This window comes from Apus apus, chromosome 3 (genome assembly GCF_020740795.1).
Source record: "Apus apus isolate bApuApu2 chromosome 3, bApuApu2.pri.cur, whole genome shotgun sequence".
Taxonomy (NCBI): domain Eukaryota; kingdom Metazoa; phylum Chordata; class Aves; order Apodiformes; family Apodidae; genus Apus; species Apus apus.
In genome coordinates this window covers 109,799,904-109,821,308 of record NC_067284.1, presented here as the reverse complement: position 1 = coordinate 109,821,308, position 21,405 = coordinate 109,799,904, and the positions used below count along the sequence as shown (strand labels likewise).

The window sequence follows — 21,405 nt, the reverse complement described above, 5'->3', positions numbered from 1 at the left end:
CATACAATACAGAACTGTTAGGAGCTTCAACAGATATGATTAGGTGAGAGGTTTTGTTAAGATTTATGAATGCTTCAAGTATATTCATAGCAGTTTCTCTTTAAAAGCCTTCAGAAAAAGAAGCAAGGTTGAAGGAGTGTCTCAACAAATTACAGTTCCAATATCTCACGCAGGTGGGGTTTAAAAACCCATAATAGAAGTGAAATGTATCCAATATTTTAGAAAACAAGACCTCACACTAATTAAGAGAAGGTGGCAGCCCTTTCTCCTATTATTCATCTTGCTGTGGTTGCACTCCAAACATTTATGGGACAGAGAAAAGTTTTAGAACATTTAAATTTGCAGTCCAGCAACAGTAACATATTTCCTACAATTAAGCATGTGCCTAGGACATGAACTTTCAAAAACACTATTTTACAAGACTCATGATACTAATTAGCCAACAGTAGAGGATTCTGTGACAAGAGGATTCATAACTGCATAATTTCTGTGTACAGAAAGATAAAGCCATTCAGCCTACATACACCAAAAGTGCTGCAAGTACTGAACACATTTTGCTATGAACACTAGGTTTGGCTTGTCAATAGCTGAAGTTTTTCTTATCTTTTTTTTTTTTTTTTTAATCCCAACAAGTTCCTAATTGAAAAGTATAATTAAAGTAACTTCTTCATTCAAAACAAAGGAAAACAGGCATTCAAACAAACAAAAAAAGCATTTTAAGCTGAAACCCAAAAATTTTAGTATCAATAACTGCAACTGAAAATTATGCTTCAGATGTTGAGAGGCTTATGTGTATGGCATAAAGCATTTGGATTTCCTTAGAGTGTGTTATCTTACCAAAATGGAGAAGGGTAGGGTAAATTCCTGACACGTAAGAAGGGAAACATGGCAAACAGGATAGGAAACAAAATCTGGAAAGAAAAGTCAAGGAGAGGAATGTCTAGAAAAAGATTCTGAACCAAAAAATTATTTTACAAAGCAGGAAAAAGAAACATTTGTAGAAGAAACAGAATTGCTTTACATGTTCAGCATGCTAATTATTACAGCTTTCATCTTTTACAGTACTTCATTCTAATCAAACAGAAACATTTATGCATTTTTTCAAATAAAGCTTTAAGAGGAGTTATTTCACCATGTTCCATTTTTATGAACGTTTTGAGTATTTCTTCTTATGTGATGGTTAGGGGTCTAATTTTCACAGGTTGTTTTTTTCCTATAGATACAGAATATTTACAGCTTCTCCTTAAGCTAAACTGAAAGTGGCTCAACCCACATGACACTTCAAGGTCAAGCTAAGTTGCAAAAAAAGTAAGACCCATACTTTTAAGAAATTTGTTTTCTAAAATTTCATTCACTTCAGGATTTCAGTCTGAAGTTGGAGTTGGGGTGGGGGAGAAGGGCAGGATTGGGGGAGAGGGCATGGGGGGATGAAACAGTCTAGTAATGCAGTTGCCAACCCCAGCCATACATTTTCCCCCATGTTTCAGTATCTATTCTAGATTTGTAATATTAAACAATCTTAAACTTATGTGATGACCCAACATCTTTGGAGCTTTATACAGCCTTAGCTGCTGCACAGGCTGAGTCTAGTCTGTTTTCACAGAGTAGTAAAACTACAAGTGACTTATGTGGATCATTTCAAAGAAGGGGAGTTTCACATAACAGAGGCTTTTTGAAACTCTCCTTAAATAGCAGCTCCATGTCACTGTTAGTGCTGCATTCCTGCACATGCTGCCTGAGCCTCTCACTTGCTCTGCACCCAGCAAGGACCACTGAACAGAACTCACCCACTTGCTTGTTATGTACCCCTGTCCTTTGCCCCATCTAGGTATTAAAATCTTTCGTTTTTCTCCATGAGCCTGTAAAATCTTCTGTTAGCAAATCAAAATTCACAGATTTTTAATAGATTTTTCATATATATGAACATTTAATATCATGGCTACTATGTTGCCACTCTGGTTACAAAGATGTCAATGTAACTGCACCGAAATTTAAAAAAAAAAAAAGACATTTCATCTGTTTTTGTGAGGCTTTTTTTCCTGTGGATACCTAGCACAATCCTAGAGATAAGTGTCTGAGTAGAAGGACATGGGCAAATTTTTTAAGGATGGGTTGTGCATCAGACTTTAGTATCTCAGCTTAGTTGGCCTGAAAGTGTTTCTTCCATGCCCTCACTCAAACTCATCTTTAAACAAAGGGAATGGCTAAACTGCCAATTCAACACCTTTAAAACAAGGCATATCACAGTTTATGCATAGATTTTACTGGAGAACAAAAAAAGAACTTATAAATACTTTTGAGTAACTCTGACAATATTTGTCATATTTCCAGAATATTTTAGTAACTGCTGGAGTCCAGATTTTCGTGGCCCAGAAAAATATAAATTTATATATTAAATACACACATGAACTAACCTTTCCTCATAAAGAACATTCAAGCTTAGAAGCACATTTTAAAATGCTTAATGGAAAAATCAGGAGTACTCTTTACTATTTGTAAACTGTTTCAGGTTTTTAATGCATTATTTTTCTCTCTCTGCTCAACTTATTCCACTTCAGAAGCTCTGAAGTGTAAGGAACCTGTTCAGGAACCTGAACAGAAAAGAAATCAAGTTATACTATTTCAAAATGTGTTACTATTAAAACCTTTTCTGAGATGAAAGGTTGCATTTGAGATGTGTGAGCCAGACACTGCAGGCACAATTCACTAAAGCTTTCTCTGCAGTGGTTAATTATACAATAGAAATCATTTAGAGTTTAAAAAAAAGAAATGCCCACAGCAGATGATCTCTGCCCAAGAGGCACACAGAGGACTCAAATCAGTTGTGCTGTCAGCAAAGGACAAGTAACAGCTCAGAGAGCCTGATCATCAATGTGGGTGCTTTAAACCAGTATCAAGGTTTTTACTGGACAAATTTGAAGAGATACCAGGTTTGGCTCAAGGTGCAGCAAAACCATAATAACGAAATTCAAATCTACAATGCTGGCCCAAATTTAAGGTACAATAAAGTCATAATCTTGAATAGCCATGAACCTAATTCCAGGACACTGAAGGTAATGGCATTACTAAAAATATGCAGGATAGCTAGAAAATCAAAAGTTATCTGAAATGCAAAGAGCAGAGCAAACAGAACCAGTCAGCAAGGAAAACAATTTCATAAAAAAAAAAAAAAGGCAAGGTAAAAGTTGCAGCAAAAAAAAAAAAAGAGCTTTCAAATTAGAAGAATGAACCATTTTCTACATTTCTCCCTTCCTGCCATGTAAAGAGCTCATCAACCACCTCCAAACAGCCTACTGACACCTGGCCATCACCTGCTGACCCATACCTCCAGCTACCCATTGCAGGTCTCAAAAATACACTTTGTACTGAATAGGTAAAATGGCACTTGGTGGTATCTTGAGTAAATTACTTTAAAAAGCTTATTCTAACCTTGTAAAATACTGCAATTCAAACAGAAAGACCCAAAAGACCCCTTATTGTTTTCTTACCTGATTCTTTAGAGCTCTTTAGCACAAGTGAATCTACCTCTACTGATTTTGGTCTAAGTGGTAATGATTCAGAGTCTAACTTTGGTTTTGCTACTGGCTCAACTTCAGATTTTGGTCGAAGAGAAACTTCTCCATTAGATCTGTAGTAAGAAAAAAAACAAGACACAGCTGGTCAAGAGGTTAAATAGTTTACAACTGAATCACACCAAGAATCAGAAGTAAATGGAAAAAAAATGCAGTAGACTTTATTATTTTCTGTAGTCTTAAAATCAAGTCTTTCAGAGAACAGTTCCACTCCTACAAAAGCAAATCATTCTGTTCCAGCTTTTGCAAAGTTATCAAGCATGTACAATCTCCTTGTAAAAAAAAAAATCCAAAACTTTTACTACAGGGCACAATTTTGGTACCTAAATCTATAATACTACACTTCAGTGCAAATGCAAACAAGAGAGCTGAATAGCACCTTCAGTAATAGCTCTTGAAATATTCAGTAACATATTCAGACTCCTTGACATCAAAACCTTCCTGTAAAGAAAAAAGCTGCCAAGAACAAGTTATTTCTTTCTTGGTATAGAAGAAAATACCTTGCATACCTGGCCTTTATTCTACCATTCTTTCCATGTCTGATCACACCATCCAAAAAGGAAAAAAAACCCTCACCAAAACAAAGACACACAGACAGAAGAACAGATTACATTTCCTTTACAATTCCTGCCACTCTTTATGCCACGGCATAAAAATAAATGGACCAGTTATCAGTGTGTGTTCCTGTCATTAACTCATCTCCCAAATCCTTTATTTGGAAGTAGAAAGAGAGACAGCAGCCTTATCTTCCTACAGCAATGTTAAACTTTCAGGCTTTAAAATATATTTAAATACCCCTAAGATTGAATGTTTTCGTTAAAGGACCAAAGTTTACTACAGACCTCTGTTAAGTGCACATGTGCATCCCTTTATATCCATAACTATTTTCTGAAATGAGGGAGGAGAACATGACCAGTGGCTTTAAAGAAGAAAGTCTTTACTAGGGAAACTCCAAAATACCAAATGATACAACTGAATTATGGACTGAAAACCTAAGCAGCCTGGCAATGATCTGACTCTTCAGTCAGGCATCCAGTGTTCTCCAGCCTGTGCAGGGTGGGATCAGAAGCAGCTTAGCCTAGATAGTCTCTTCTGTTGAAGTCAACTGTCCAAAATGTGAGCCTTACCCACGCCCCCTTTCCCCACTGCCCTCCTCCTCACTGTCCTGTCCCCTTAGATAATCTTCCTTTTGGTTCAGGAGGACAGGATCTGCTGTAAAAAAGATAAACCTTGACAAACACTTGCTATCTTTGCAGGTATTTAAGGTGCAACCCCTTTGATGTAGAAGCTATCCAATCTTTTCTTTGTCTAAGACCAAGTTCAGCAGGACTTCCTCATGGTTTCTTCAAGTCAGCTAAACATCCCAAAGGGATAGTTACCTGTTGGCAGTTTATCTGCAGTTTTGGGTAAGGATGAGGCAAATACTTCAATGGAGGCAGAAAGGGAAACTGTGGGGGGATTGTACTGATACAAAATTAGTGAAACACCACAAATAATTATTACAAACTCATGAAAAGAAGCATTTAAAAGTGGATCTACAGAAAAAGTGAGAGATTACTTGTCATTTCTCTCCTTATTTGTCCAGTAACTCAACTGAGTATACTCAAGAGAGAGACTGGATGTGGCTCTGCAGTAAGTGGCTTCTTTCCCAGAAGAGCACAAGCTACACTGAGAACCTTTAGCACAGGAACTAGCTGTGCTAAAATCACAGAATTATTGAGGCTGGAAAAGAACTCTGAGATCATCAAGTCCAGCCTATGACCTAACACCACCAAATCTTGCTTTCTGTCTTACTCTGGACAATGGAAGTTGATGCAGCTCAAATCTTCAGGTTTTTTCCAACACAACAGTAATTCTCAAGTGCCACATCCACAGATTCTTTTACACCACACTGCAAAGCAGCCCACAGGTTTGTAACTTCATCTGCCTCATACTGTAATACTTACTCTGAGATGGATTAAATCTCTCCAAGAATTAGAAAGTTATAAATTCACAGTGAAAAAGACTTGGAAAACCAAGACACTGGTAAGTGTAAGGAAAAACTTACCTTTTCACTCTTAAAACATATGTTTCTTCCTACCTCATCCATGCAGATAGATAGAACAACAAAGCAAATAAAACAGACTTGGTGTATACAATTTAACTGACCTGGATACAGATGATGGCAAAACAGGTTTATCAGGACGTTTTGGGTGCAGAAGCCCTGCTCTCAGTAAGTTGTTGGTCTTGCTTGGAGGAATAGGCTTCTTGGGTGGTACTTGAGGAGCCTGTGGCTTCAAAGGCTTCTGATCCAAAACTCCTTTTTCATCTGACAAAATACACCACCACACCATTTTAGAAAAACATGTTGTCTAGAATTGTTGCAATACTAATCAATTAGAAAGCAGCTGCTGTCAGAAAGACTTTCTTTGAACATCAAAGTGAAAAGAAAATATGCAAGCATCTTAAGTGCTACCTTATCAAAACACACGAAGTACTTACCTGAACTTAAAAACCATAATGTTAAAGTAAGCAAAGTATCTTCCTACTGACATGAGACAGTAGTAAAGAATTACAGATTCACATTATTGCACCACAAATGACAGCTAAGAACCAAGAATCTCTCTGTACTGCTAATGCTTTATCTTTTCTATGAATTCACCTTATCTCCTCTTAAAAAGGTAGGGTTTGTTTTTTTATTTTGTTGTAATTAGACTTCTTCCATACATACATACATAATTTACCTATGGAAAAAAATGGGGGGAAATTAATATTTATCTGAATAACTGCATTTGTTTTGGATAAAATCTACCTCCCAACAAATTCAAGATACAAATTAAGTATGGAAAATTAAAGAAAGTTAGATTTATTGTTCATGACTGCATGACCTAATTCAATACTGTCCAGAGAAGCTGACATGGAAAACATGGGACACTGAAAAATTCAAGCTGCTTCACAAATGTTAGTTGAAATCTTCAGCCAGGTTCCCTAATCACACCCTGTGGAATATCCAGAACATACCTTTTACTTTTCCTCATAAAACTATGCTACAGCTCAGTCAAGCATGCATAAAGCACCGAGGATTTAAAAGATTATTGCTAGGTTACAGTAAGGAGTTCCAGTCCTTTACAGTTACTGCCCCTACAGGGCAATAAATCAGTAAATTGGTATGGAAAGACTGACCTTCAGCTTTGACTCTCCCATCCTCCCCTCTTACGACTTCACTTTTAACCAAGTATTGGTCTACACTAAAGTGTTTATATACTCCAAGGACTTGGGGGTAGGGTTGGAAATTTGGTTTGGCTCCATTTCAGCCAAGTGCCTTCACTGTCAGGTCTATGACTGACCTCCTTTGGACAAGTCCTGCAGCCACTGACTGTCAGCCCTTCTGCCATAAAATGGGAAAACACTCATTTTTTTTCCACAGAAACACAGATACTTCATCAAAAACACATTATCTAGGGCAGAATCATCTTCCTGCTTCGGGACATTTGAACACTGGAAGAGATGAAGTAAAAAAAAAAAAACTAAGCTGGTTGGCATCACCTTCCAGTCTCTCTTAGCAGAGAGTTTAAAAAAATAAAGCACTGAGGTAGTGGAAGAATTTTGCCACACGATGGTGCTGCTTGTCCTCTGTAAAACAGCTTCTTAACAGCCACTTGTGCCTACTGATCCTCTTTGCAAGATTTAAAAGTTTAAATGTCCAACAGCAGTTACGATTACTTCATCAAACAGCTTTATTTTAGCTGTGCTGAACACAAGGTGAGAGTCATACCTTTGGTTTTTAAGAAGGAGCTCATAAACAGGGCAGAAAAAAATGCTGCCGTCAAATCGTATCCCTGAATGGTCATGTCAGTTTTCCCTTCAATTCCTCCCACGCAAAATCTGAATATAAAAAAGGTCCACAGCTAAGTGGAAAAAGTTAATACCAAAGGTCAAGATTCACCATGAGCGCAGACAAAATGGCACGACCCTTTTCTGGATTTTGCTTGGCAATGAAAAAAGATCAGGGTTGGCTAAAAATGAGCAGTTTGGTAACGGAAATAAAAGCACTAGTCTGAAGACATTTTCACTGGACAAAAATTTCTGTATTACACCAAGTGTCCTTCACTATAAATACAGAAACACTTACAGGAGTATTGCTTTTATTTTTTTATTAATTTTTTTATCACAATTAAAGGCAGATGTATTAGTCTCCCAATAGACATTTTAAAATTACATGGTCTGATAGCTTCTAATTACAGCTGTTCAATGAACGTTTGGGTTTTGCTTTTTTTTTTTGAAAAAAGCACACTAATTAATTTAATCACTAGTATGAACATGTTTGGTTTTTCTCCTACAAGTAAAACTGTCCTGGTAAATGGGCATTTCTTCTAGTAAAACAGTACTGCTATCTAAAGAAGGAACTTCTAAGACCTGACCTTTAATGAATACAAGGCAAATTTTTCCTCCATCATTTCCTGTGCCACAGTAAAGAACAGTAACACAACCTTAATTTTTCAGTAGCTTTCATATTTGTAAGTATTTTGGATCATGTCACATTCCTAAACTGAACAGCTGAACTCAACTGCGCAAAGGTTAACACCACAGCATGAAGAGAATCAGTCTAAAATTAAATTTCAGTTTATTGCAAGTTTAAAAGAGGCAATTGATCAAAATTTCTAGAATAATACAGTTGATCTCTATTCACACCTGAAAATACTGTTCCAACATACAGGAATGATTTGTTTGCTCGCATTCTTCATATGAAACACCTGAGAACAGGCTTTGATTAAAATGTGGGTTATTAAAACTGCTCAAGGAAGCCAAGAAACCCATCAAGCAGGCTTTTTTGTTGAGATGCTGTTTAGCTACAGTCACCCACAGTTCACTATTCAGAGATCAGTGTTCTTGCAATATGCTTAAGATGTAGCAACATCAGAATTTCTTCCTTAAGACCCAACCAGCATGCCTGTTTAATCTTCTGACTTTTTACACAGTCAAAACAATTTAACAGCTTCCCTCACCCAGTTTTTCAAACACAACAGTAAGCACTTTAGAAATGTGTTTAGGTGATAAAAGCAGCTTGTATTCTGAAATAAAGGCACCCTTTAAATTTTAAGAATAAAGTGGTAAGCACCTCCAAATTCTGTGTAGCTGGAAAACATGGAATATAACATGAATTAATAGGACAATAAATCAATTTCTGAGCATTGTGACTGTGTTGTAACTGTTTCATTCCTTTCTTTCTTTTCTTTCTCCATCTGATTGATTTTGGTCAAAACATTCAGAAGGAGTAGCAAATATTTTCATTTCTAACAACTTATTGTTCAAAACTGCAGACACTATCACAGAACTACACTTAGATGAATTAAGCAGTAACTACATTATTATGCTGTGCAAGAAATATTTTTCAGAATGCAATGCAGTAAGAAGAATTACACATTTCATAAAAGTGTGGTTAATTACTCTAAATACATTTCCACATCACAGACATCAGAACTTGGGTAGATGGTACAAATAGAAACTGTATGATGTCTTCCAGACTGGCACCTATGGCATAGAGCAGCCAAACTAACATCTGAAACTTGTTTACAAATCTGAAATTAACTATGAAGAAAACTGGTCTCACCTTTTTCTTCAGGCCTCCAAGGAGAGAATTTCTTCTCCCCAGCTGGCAATTCAGGCTTTGGAGCTGAATGCAAAAACAAACCAGAGACATTTCTCAAAGAGCTTTAATTATCTAGTCACTAACTAAAAATATGACATACATCAATTTGTGTTTATATTTTCAACTTTGCAAGGAGTGTAATACCATTTATAAACACTCTCTTGAGCCCAGAAAAGGGTAAGCCTGTATTAAAATCTTTCCAAAGCACACTCCCTCATAACATATATATAGCAGCAGCAAAATATATAAAGCATAAAAAGTAACCTCAAATCACACAGAATCACAGAATCTTAGGGGATGGAAGGGACCTCTGAAGATCATCTAGTCCAACCCCCCTGCCAGAGCAGGGTCACCCAGAGCACATCACACAGGAACGTGTCCAGGTGGGTCTTGAATGTCTCCAGTGAAGGAGACTCCACAGCTTCTCTGGGCAGCCTGTTCCAGTGCTCTATTGGTGCAGCTACCAATTCCCAACCATTACTAGGAAATATGAAGTTACTTGTAAACTTTCTTTTGAAGTCATACACTGCTTCTGAAATGTAGTATTTCCTCAGACACATACTGCCATACATATACTATGTACCTGGGCTTTTAACTGGAGGTGGAGGTTTCTTTGACTTCTGCAGAAAGAAAGAACAAAACAAAAATCATAAATAAACATTTTCCTTATCAAAGACTGACTTATCTGTGTTTTGTTTTGCATACTGTAATGTCTAGTTTGTTTACTACCAGATTTCAAAGTATTTAACAAAGGAGGCAATCAATTCACAGTCAGGAAACACAGAGAACTGGAGTAACTCCTCTGATATCTCCCAGACAACTAGTTACAAGAAGAGGAACAAAATGCAGGTTTCTTTGAATCAGATCAGTGTTTCAGCAATGTGCATAAGCATGAAGGTACAAAGAACTAAAACCTAAGAATGACACCTTTTCTTGTCCGAAGAATTGCTCCCATTGAGCCCATTTTAACTTCAATATGTAAACCTTGATCTTAGTAGAGCAGAAGTTTAAAAGAGTAATCAGGTACACATTTGAGGGAAAAAAAAAAGTAATTTTCATCAGAAAAAAAAGGTTCTAAGTTAAGTATCAGAAGTACTATCTCAATCCATTGGCTTTCAAATTACAACAGTAAGAAAAAGCAGCAGCATTTGCAACATAAAAGTTGCAGTCACAGCAAAAACATTTGTTGAGCTTCCTTATCACAGTCTATTTAAGTGGGAAAGATGGACAAACTAGCCATTAAAAATTTGAAAAGTATTACAGAGCTGCAGTTTGCACACTGAAAATCACAGAATCACCAAGGCTGGAAAAGACCTTTAAGATCATCAAGTCCAGCCTAGGACCTAACACCACCACATCAGCCAGACCATGGCACTAAGTGCCACATCCACCCTTTCCTTGAACACCTCCAGGGACGGTGCCTCCACCACTTCCCTGGGCAGTCCATCCCAATGCCTTTATACTAGAAACTTCATACAATAACTATTTTGAAATGCAGTCATTCATTACTTTCCTTAAACTGGTAAAATTGAATTTTAATTTGTCTCCTGCTTAAGGAGTACTGGCACCTCTCAGGTCAGACATCTCAAGCCACCTCATCCTCAGAATCCAATTCATTAATATGCTGTAGAATAAGTGTCTTTGGTTTTGGGACAAGGAACAAAGACAAGACTCACTGAAAAAATTATCACAAAAACCTAAAAAGAAACCTGTTCTTTATACAAACACTGCAGAAACCATGTGAGCTTGGTCTAATACAGCACCTCCAGAAACTCCTTGTAGTATTTTTTAAACAGTTGCTATGGATGGATTTCACTTCTGTGCCCCTACCAGTATTGAATAAGCTCTTCTTTATGCAGAAAGATTTTGTTCTGACAAGTGAACTGTAATTAACCCAGCATGAAAACCCCTATCACATTTCTTTCTCTAGTGTCAGAGAACACAAAAGCTAGCAAAGCTAGATAACAAGTCTGTTTCTTCCTTCCCAAAAAAAGCAAATACATTATCCAGCTGTGCAGTCCTGCTGCCTACACCAGAAACAATTACACTGAGAGTTCAGCATCAATTTGCCATTATGTGATTCTGATTTGCAGTTTTATTAACTCAGTATCAAATAGCTGATTACAATAATCAGCCATCCAATGCCTTGAACTTCAAAGCTGCCTAGTGCAAGGTGAATCCCTATACCAAGACACTACACAATGCAGAGTAAAAGATGAAAGCAAGGTCTGTCTACAGGAAACATTGTTTACAGCTACAGAACAGTTTTTTTCTCTCTCTCAAGGGAACAATTCTGTATTGCAAACCAGCAATACTGCCCACTCACCCCTCAGATCAAACCAGTCGTGTGTTAGGGTATCCATGTCATCCTTGTAAAACTCAGAATCAATTTGGAAAAAACAAAACAAAACAAAACACACTGACTTGGAGTATCCAGACTTTCTGTGTATGTCAGGTAACTGAGGTTAACTGCTAATAACTGCCAAGTTCTATCTAGCAATCCTCCGTGAATGTCTTCAATTCCAGACCAAATGTCACTAAATTACTATGAAACTGAAACTCTGCTCTGCTGAGATACAAGCTCCAGCATTTACATGTCCTCATCTGGAACTGAATGTGTCCCATCTGAGGATGATCAGTGTTTTTGGATTAACACAACCATTTCTGCTACACAAACTTGTCAGAACCAAAACACCACATTAACCTCAACCAAAAAAAATTATAAAATATGAACCAAAATTACAAGAGCAAGAAGTATCACATGAAAACACTGACTGACATAAGATAGCACATGAGATGGTGACAAAAACTATTTCTAGATTCCACCTGAAGACTATCCTTCATGCACTGCCAACTACTGCCAAGTCTTAACATGGGAAAATCCCAGTCAGTGCCACGGGGGCCATTCAGCATTTTGCAGTTCTAATTATTTACAAGACTACAGATGGAAAAGACTGAGTGCTTATCTCCCTTCAGCACAGCAAGCGTTTAATTCAGTAATCAGTTACATGTAACACCACATTATCAGAACTGTATCCTTTTCTATAAAATAACCATCCTCATTAATTACAGTTAGTCTGGAAAAGCATGGCTCTATTTAATAGTTAAGGAGAAGTTCAACACAAACAATAACCTTTGAGTCTTTCTTCGATATAACTAATTCATCAGGATGAAGTTACATAACTAACTCAAGATAAAACTGCCACAATTGTATTAATATTCACAGCATAATGTGCTGTGAAGCTTTTATTTCCTGCATTTCCATCAATACTTTGCTTTGATACTAAATGACACGCAGAAAAACTTACAGGGAAGTCTTTATCAGATTCTTGTATTTGAACAGCAAAAATATCTGGGAAGACTCCCTCTTTACCATTCAGTTCTCCTTTCCACCAGCCTGACTCTCCAGTGTCCTAAAATAAATAACAGGATATTATAATCAGTATTTATTTGATACAGTTACAGGAACAATGTTTTTGCTTTTACCCACAACATAAAACAATTGTCTGAAACACCACATTTATAAGACTCTGGCTACCTTAGCAAGGGAAAACAGCTACAGATGGGAATAGGCTTAGTCAATTTATGTATGTTTTCTAAAAAGAAGGATGAAATTATATTACATCATGTATAAGATAAAGGTATAAGGATGAGAGCTGCAAAGGGCAGGAAAACAAACCCAATGCACAACATTAAATATTCTCAACTTCCTTGACCAGCAACTTACTCAATAAACACTTGAAGTGTCATTTGAGCAATACATAATATACTAAATAAAAATGATTCTGATCTGATTGATGAGACCTACTGGTCTGAAAAGGGTAAAGAAGCAAGAGCATACATCCCACTGAGGGGAAAAAAAAACCACATTAAGACGTAAGAAAAAACAAATGCACAATTAATTCACTGGCACAGAAATCCATTACATGATCTTATTGGATCAAGGCCTTAGCTTGTCTGTAACAGAAAGTATGACATTATTTGAGTATTTTAACAGTACAAGTATCAGCTTTTCTCTGTGTCTCAGACCCAAAATTCTGCAGATGTCAGTGCTCCACAAAAGTCCAAGTGGATTATTGGTGTTAACAGCATCAGGTAACTCATCTGAAGTTTATCACACAAGAAGGACAATTTAGCACTGACTTCAGCTGAGACACTGGACAGGTAGAAGGGAGAAAAATAAACTACAAAATAATTTTAAGAAAAAAATCCCACCTCACATTAAACTAAAGGAGGAATTGGCAGGAAGAAGACCTGAATAGGTGATTAGTGCTGAAAATAAAAGCTTGCTAACATTTTCTTTCATTTCTCCCTCTGTCACCCTTTCAATTAAGTACTGTAAGGTCCAATTTCTGAACCGTGTGCAGGCATAAATAGGATAAGGCATCTACTGCTAAACTTAATTTAGACAGTGCTGAGGCACATTAGCAAGTCAGAGACAACTCCATGGAAAATGATCATATGCAGAACAAAGAGAAAAGAAGTGGCTGAGGGGGACAGACTTTACAGAGTGAATGTTCCAGATGATAACACCTTAACACTTGCAAGTTCAAAACCCCAGACTGCGTCAGCCACCTGGCAGTTAAATTCAATTACACTCAGACTTCAGAAGATGGCTTTGAAGAAAGCTTTGCTCTGGATAAGCTCTTCTTCACTCCAGTTTGGATCAGGGTATCCTTTGGGTAAATCAGTTTTAAAAGGACAGAGAGGCAAGAGATACAGTGAAGATAATCCCTATGTAACATCAATTTTCTTGAGAAGAATAGTGGCAATGTTTTCCTTAATGTTTTCCTTAAACATTACCTTTCTTCTGCAACTACATGAAAGCTGAAAACAGAAAGAAAACTGAAAAAAAGAAACTTGGCACTTTTTTTAGACAAGTTGTTATTCCTTCAGTATTGCAGCATGTAAGCAGTAACTAACAAAAGAACAGTACTGCAGGAAAATTAAGTATGGGTAGGTTCACTTCTTAAAAACAATCTCTGCAACAAGATGACCTTTCAAAAAAAGGGTTTTCAATATTAAAAACAAATAGAAATAACCAACTAAATAACCATCTTTCTCTAAATAGTCAGACAGAATCATTAACTTCTGTACGGTTTCACCAAAATACCAAGCATCTCTAACACCTAGACTTCATCTTTCTACTCAAAACATTTGCTCAGCCTTTTTCATAATACCTAGATAAAAATCAGCAAGTATAACTCTTCATTTCTCACCTTTTGACACAATAGTACTTTCCAACCACCACCTCTAGGTCAGCCTGCTGCATCATCGAAGTACAAATACTGAAGGTAAAAGGGCTATTTGCAAAGCTTTTCCAGTTTCCTCACTGAAAAGGCATTTGGTACTGGGTATATACTGATCTGACTGCCCTTTGAGGAATCCAAGATAACTTTCCACTCTGGAACATTCTCTAAGGACACATGTATCTCCACCAAGTGCAGAAGCAAAGAGCTGACCCTCACCCAAGACAAATGAGTCTAAAAGCATATCCACCCCAACAGACTCCCCTTATTTCACATTTTACACATTACCTACCTGTACAAAACACACAGAAACCTCAATAAATGGGTAGAGCAGACAGAACATCTTACCTTACTGATTATCTGGATGATCTCGCCTTCTTTAAAGCTGAGTTTGTCATTTGAGCCTTCATAGGAAACTATTGTCCTGCAATATTCCTTGGCTGAAACAAAGCAGGACAATTACTACACTTCCATACCGTGGGTAGTAACAAACATAACACTAAGCAACTTGTGCTGTCTGAAAGCAGAGCTCAGAGACTGTCACTATGATGACACTTCCCTTCTAGACCAGCCACCTGAGACTGATTTGCAAAAGGTGCACTATGTTATTTGGATCACAATTAGATATTTACAGAGCAACGGAGATAAATCTTCGTCAAGTCAAAAGTTCCAGCTCTGAAACATTTTATCCACAACTGCAACTTAATTCAAGTACTCTGACTTCAGAGGGAGAACAATTAAAATTGTAACACTATCTAACCCTCCCCATAGCATTGTATGTACAATTGAGCTACTTTAGACAAAAGCTATTTCAAGCTTTTTATTCAGAGTTTAAAAGACATTTTTTTCAAAATTTATCTACATTTCCAGTTTGCAATCCTCATGAAACAAATGTCATTAACAGAAATTCCAGAAACTTCCCAAGCAGCACATTTGCTGAAATTCTACAGTGAAATCAAGTGACTGAAGCAAAAGAATTCCTTGGCTAAGCACCTGAAACCAGAGCTTGTCTGAGAGATCAACTCAGACAGTCACAGCCTCTTCTGTAAAAAGTAGAAAGAATAATTCCTTTCTGGCCATTTGGTACAGTTCAATAATTAATCCATTTAGAATTGTGATAACCATTTGAGGTAAAAATGCAAGAGGATTTGCTTTCCTTTCCCACGCTACAACAAAAGCAACATCAGGCCAAAACAGATGAAAACAGAAGTCCTGACTGCAAAGCATTTTTGGCACCTCTTTTAACCCCAGCACATCTAAAATTATTTAGCAGACAAAAAGGCTGGGGTTTTGTAGCTAACAGAATAAGGAAGAGGAAACAAACAAAAGGACAAGTCATTAACAACTGCCTTTTGCTGGACAGTAAGAAAATAAATGATCAAGATGCAGCTGAATCTTTCTGCTGCTGCTGTGTTTTGTAGTTAGAAGAATGCACAAATTGTATTGTTAAATAAAAATCTACCTTGGTCAGTGCCAACCACTGTTAAAAATGCAAAAGTACATCCAGCTTGAGACAGATATATTATAGAATGGTTTGGGTTGGCAGGAACCTTAAAGATCATCTAGTTCCAACCCCCTTGCCTGGGAAGGGACACCTCTTACTAGACCAGGTTGCTCCAAGTCCCATCAAACCTGCCCTTGAACCCTTATACATAGATATGTAACCACATGAGTAATCCTAGGTTCAAGAACTTGCATTATTTGACTGCATTTTTCTAGTGATCAAAAATGCTGAAATATAGATGAGACATATAGAAAAAAAAAAATACTATCACACTGACTAAAAAACCTAATTCAGAAAAATAAACATTCAATAAAAATATGACAAAAAATAATCTGAAAGAAGGGAGATTTAGGTAAGATACCAGGAAGAAATTCTTCACCATGAAGGTAGTGAGGCACTGGAACAGCTTGCCCAGGGAGGTTGTGGCTGTCCCCTTCCTTGGAGGTGTTCAGGGCCAGGTTGGATGAGGCTTGTACAGCCTGGTCTGGTGGGAGGGGTCCCTGCTCATGGCAGGGGAGTTGGAACTAGATGATCTTTGAGGTCCCTTCCAACCTTCACCATTCCATGATTCTATGATTTCTTTCATTAGTAATGAATAAGGGCAACTCAAGTGTAATAGATTTCTATATGTCCTGATTCTGTAAAAATAAATGCATTTCCTTCCTGCCTGGGGGTTTGGCCAGTACAGGTGAACTATACAAACCTTCCCTTCTCCCCTCCTCCAAGCACTTCTCCCCCTCCTCACATACATCTAGTCCCACAAGAGAAATAAAATCGTGCCAGAAAGGAGATGTTTCACCCTCCTCCAGCTGTCAGGAAGGCTGGAGACAGAAGCCCAGCACCCTGCAGACTGCCAAGCTCCCAGCATGAGCCCCAGCAGCCAGCACCACCCAAGAAACCCAGCTACCTACACTAAGAGAATGCACAATTTGCCACTTCAGCATCTTATTTTTTGAGCCTTATATTCTGCCTGTAGTTAAGATGAAGAGTCCAGTTCAACTTTCCAGCATTTAAGTCTAAGATGTTTTTTTCAAAACAGCAAATCTGAACTGCAGTAAATATTTTTAATAAAAGGTAATTTTAAATATTTCCCAAATACTCAGAACTAACAATACAGTACCAGGAATCACAGATGATGTATTCTGACATAATGGAGAGAAAGGGGGTCAAATTGTGATAATTTTATTTTTTAAACAAAATATTTTGACAGACTTGCACGAGAGGCCAAAACAAGCTTCCCAGAAATAGCAGAGTCACACTGCAAAACAAGCCACACTAGTCTAGACATTTTGGAGATCACTGTTCATTTGCTAACATACTGAACACAGTTTATTTTAAACTTGCTCTCTTCAAAACTGAGGATGACATACATAAATGATAATAAGATCTATATTGAAATAAAAACAAAAAGGAAGGAAAACAAGCTTTCTTCCAAAGGTTGTAAGATGTTCTTAAGTGGTTTCTATAGGTATTTTCGACTGATGTTCTCCTACAGCATCTATAAATTCCCTCCTGTGAAGTCATTTTTCTGGGGAGCAGAGACCCAGCATGGCCACTGGATTAGCCCAATTTCTATGGTTTTAGCATAAGATGCACCTGAAATCATGTAAAGATGAATACTGAAAGTTCTGAGTGTTCAGTACTGAACTGCCATATTTTTTAGGCAGACCTGTACTGATTTTTACACAAAGTTTCAGACAAGTCAAACTTGACAATGCTCAGGGCTGCACATTGCCTTGCTGGCTCCTACAGCAATAGCACTGGAATGGTGTGAAAGCAATATCCTAAATCTAACCCAAATTTGCTGTTTAGTAAAGATTTCCAAGTTGCATTTAAGTATGTGCTGCGTGCAGTTTTGGGCACCACAATATAAAAAAGACATCAAGCTATTGGAGAGTGTCCAAAGGAGAGCCATGAGGATGAAGGGTCTGGAGGGGATGACTTATGAGGAGCAGCTGAGGTCACTTGGATTCTTCAGCTTGTAGAAGAGGAGGCTGAGGGGTGACCTCACTGCAGTCTGTGGCTTCCTCACAAGGGGAAGAGATGGGGCAGGTCCTGATCTCTTCACTCCTGTGACCAGTGACAGGACTTGGGGCAAAGGCAGGAAGCTGAATCAGGGGAGGTTTAGGTTGGATATCACAAAAAGGTTTTTCACCCAGAGGGTGTTTGAGCACTGGAAAAAGCTCCCCAGGGAAGTGGTCACAGCACCAAGCCTGCCTGAGTTCAAGAAGCATTTGGATGATGCTCTCAGGCACATGGTGTGATTCTTGGGGTGCCCTACACAGGGACAGGAGTTGGACTCAATGTTCCTGATGGGTCCCTTCCAACTCAGCAGGCTCTAGGTATGTATGCACTGATGTCCATCCAAGGCATAACACACAAGCTTTGGGTACATGCTTTGCAAGGGCAAAACTTAAGTATCAAGCCATGATATCAAACACTTCTTGAGAGTAACACTCATTTGTAAACCTGGTCATGCTCTTCAGAGCTATCCAATTCAACAAAGGCAAAATAGGGCTAAATGACACAGCTGCCCTACACACTGCCATAGCTACAGGGAAAACAGGGCTCTGACTAACAAACCTGCCACTTCAAGTGCCTTTGTTGTGCTAATTCCACAACTCTTGAAGTCTATTGTTTGTTGCAGTTTTCTTACTTCTGCAAATTATGCATTACATATCAAACTGCCCACTTACACCAAAATAAGGTATTTCCTCACAGAACAAAAATATACTTGAAATTACAAGTCTGCCCTGGAACTAGGTGAATCCAGCTGTCCACACATCACATAATTGAGGTTAATTTTTTTATATGGGGTTGGCACTCCCACAAGATGTTTTGGGTTAACTTGAAAATATCACTCTAGATAAAACAATGTAATTTGGTAGTTAGATGAAGTCATAAATCAGAGATAGTACAAAAAATAAAAAGAAAAATTAATGTATTACAAACAGAACCACAATGTAAATGTATTAACTGGGGAACAGACTTCAACGAAACATAAGCACCAACTTTGCATACAGTTAATGACAACACACCAGCAAGTCCATAGTAAATCTGAGCTTAGAGTCACTTCTATAGCCTAAAGACAAAATGAGCTTGGGAGCTGGCTCTGTAGCAATAGATTTCCAGCACCCCAGCTGAACACTAAAAGCTAGGCAGAAATTAAGTCAGTTTGTGCATCAACGTAGCAAAGGGGTTGCTGCAATAAAACTTCATACCTGAGTCTTATTTTGTTCTGGGAGAGACCCCTACAAATGAGTTTGATTCATTTTCCACAGAAATGCAAGCAAAAACTTCATCAGACTCTTATGCATTCGTGTAACTCCTCAGAGGTAGAGAACATTACACAAAAACCCAGTATACACAAAACTTGAAAGTGTGATGACCAAATACTTCTCTAGAGAGGACCACCCAGCAATGGATGTCAGGCTCCACCAGCCTTACCTTTTGGTTTACTTTCAGCTTCTGATTTTACTACTTCTGGTGAGTTTTCAGGTTTTGTTGTACTGGGAAAATGAATTAGCTTTGTTCCAGGGAGGTGGTTAGGTGATGGCTGTATGGATGAAAGAGAACTTTGTTAAGAAAAATTCATTGAGTTTCACTTTTGATTAGACTACAGGACATGCTGAGGTTTTCATCAGCTGAGATGATGCAAATGTCCATCTCCAAGAGATTCAATGAGCTTTCCCATTAAGTACTTAAACTCCATTACAGCCACTGCAATTAGAACTTTGTCTACCAATTAGAGCCACAGCACAGCTTTCAAAACTGGAAAGCAGTCTCAGAACATTGCCAGACACACTTCTGCAATCATACATTAGCAGCTTCAAGTTTTACTGTTCCATTATCCCGAAAATTGCCTCCTCCAGCACAGAACAGAGTGGTTGTTCAACAGCTCTGCTGAAAGAAACTCACTGACCACACTTACTTTGCACTGGAATAAAAGCAGAAATATTCAGTAGCCATACATCACCTCAGCAGAAGACAAAATCAGTTTTTAACTACTCAAGACAATTGAGCATATGAATGTCCATCCCAGCTTCCCTTCACTCTTAATGATTCATACAGAACAGAACCAGAACAACTAAATGTCACTAGAGATTTCTCCTGAACAAAACAAATAGAGGCATTACAATTGGTAAAAAGTTCCAGAGTTACTATCTGACCAAAATAATTGTTCCAATATTATTACATTTTTTTCTCCCCAGGAGACTTACTGAGCTACCAGAAAGATTCAGGCAGCTTCAGCTGCAGCCTCTTCCTTACAGCCACACCAGCTACTAACACAGAGTATGACCTCACTATAACTTACAGAACTCACCCGAACAGCCCTACTAGTATTATTGACATGAAGAATCCCATTGCCTTTAGTTACTCTGCTCATTTTCATTTACATTAAACTTCACAGACCTTCTACTGCCAGAGAAACTAGATTTACTCTCCTCAAAACCAGATGATGCCTGTGGGCTGGTGGTGGTAGCTCTGACATACCACAGAGGAAGCCACAGTCACTCGGGATGTTCTTGGAGTACATATGCAATTTAACTCACTCCAGAATGCTACATGAAGGAAGCACTAAAATAAACCACCTATGAAATTAAACAAGTCTAACATTGAAATAGTCCTCTACATTTCCCCCTTCCAAAATGAGATGCAATTAGAAATGTGAGGAAGTTTAGGCAGACAGGGTATAAATAGCTTGAGCCAGGCAGGATGCTGGGATCAGCTGAAGCCTACCTCAATATCTCCTGCAGGAGCCTATATACTCTGGAGCACTTCAGATACATCAGTGTTCAGCCTTCCTGTGCTGAACTGTCTCCAGATTTGCCAAGGGAAAAAAACAAAACAACCCTCTCTGCTCCAGAGTTTCCTGATGACAGCTTTTTTCTTTTATGGCTTAAAGACTAAGAATGTCCTTCTAGGATCCCTCCATCTCATTCCAAAAAGAACTGAACATTATTCCAAAGCAGCCATCCAATTTTGCAAGACCTTCATAAGAAATATCTCCCTAGGGCTCTGCAGGTTGTGCTGTAGGCCTGTCTGCCTTTGGGATGACTTTGGCAACAAGCCTAAGTAGAATACTAAGTGCTAAATTCAACTGTTTATTTAATTGTCTTTAAGCTATACAAAACTGTTTTCTCACTTCATTTCCATTCTTGCTGAAAAACAGCCTGCAACAACTTTCCAGATGAGCCAACTAAGAAAACAGAATGCCAACATATTTCAGTGTTTATACAGTCACATAACACAATTCAAAATGTCTGAGCTGATCTCACAACAATTGAGCATATTTCAGATAGGCTCTTTAGACTCCTAAATTACAAGGCAGAAAGTAGGGAAACGCACGTCTGACTGATCAACCTCATGACGAGAAAGCCAATTGAAAGCTAGGTCCTGAAACTCTGGTCTAACAGCATTCACACAAAGATGTAGTGATCCCACAGACTC

At 38.0% G+C, this 21,405-nt stretch overlaps 1 protein-coding gene across 3 annotated transcripts in view; it reads right to left on the bottom strand.

Annotated features, from left to right (window-relative positions):
* CD2AP (CD2 associated protein) overlaps positions 1–21,405 on the bottom strand; it is an 83,000-nt gene that overhangs the window by 9,166 nt on the left and 52,429 nt on the right. For all 3 annotated transcript variants that reach the window (XM_051614933.1, XM_051614932.1, XM_051614934.1), the window contains exons 7-13: positions 19,402–19,510; positions 14,799–14,890; positions 12,510–12,614; positions 9,785–9,821; positions 9,163–9,225; positions 5,721–5,880; positions 3,489–3,628 (exon numbers count right to left, since the gene is read on the bottom strand). In XM_051614933.1, the coding sequence (XP_051470893.1) occupies positions 3,489–3,628; positions 5,721–5,880; positions 9,163–9,225; positions 9,785–9,821; positions 12,510–12,614; positions 14,799–14,890; positions 19,402–19,510 (706 nt within the window). The remainder of the gene's footprint in view (positions 1–3,488; positions 3,629–5,720; positions 5,881–9,162; positions 9,226–9,784; positions 9,822–12,509; positions 12,615–14,798; positions 14,891–19,401; positions 19,511–21,405) is intronic.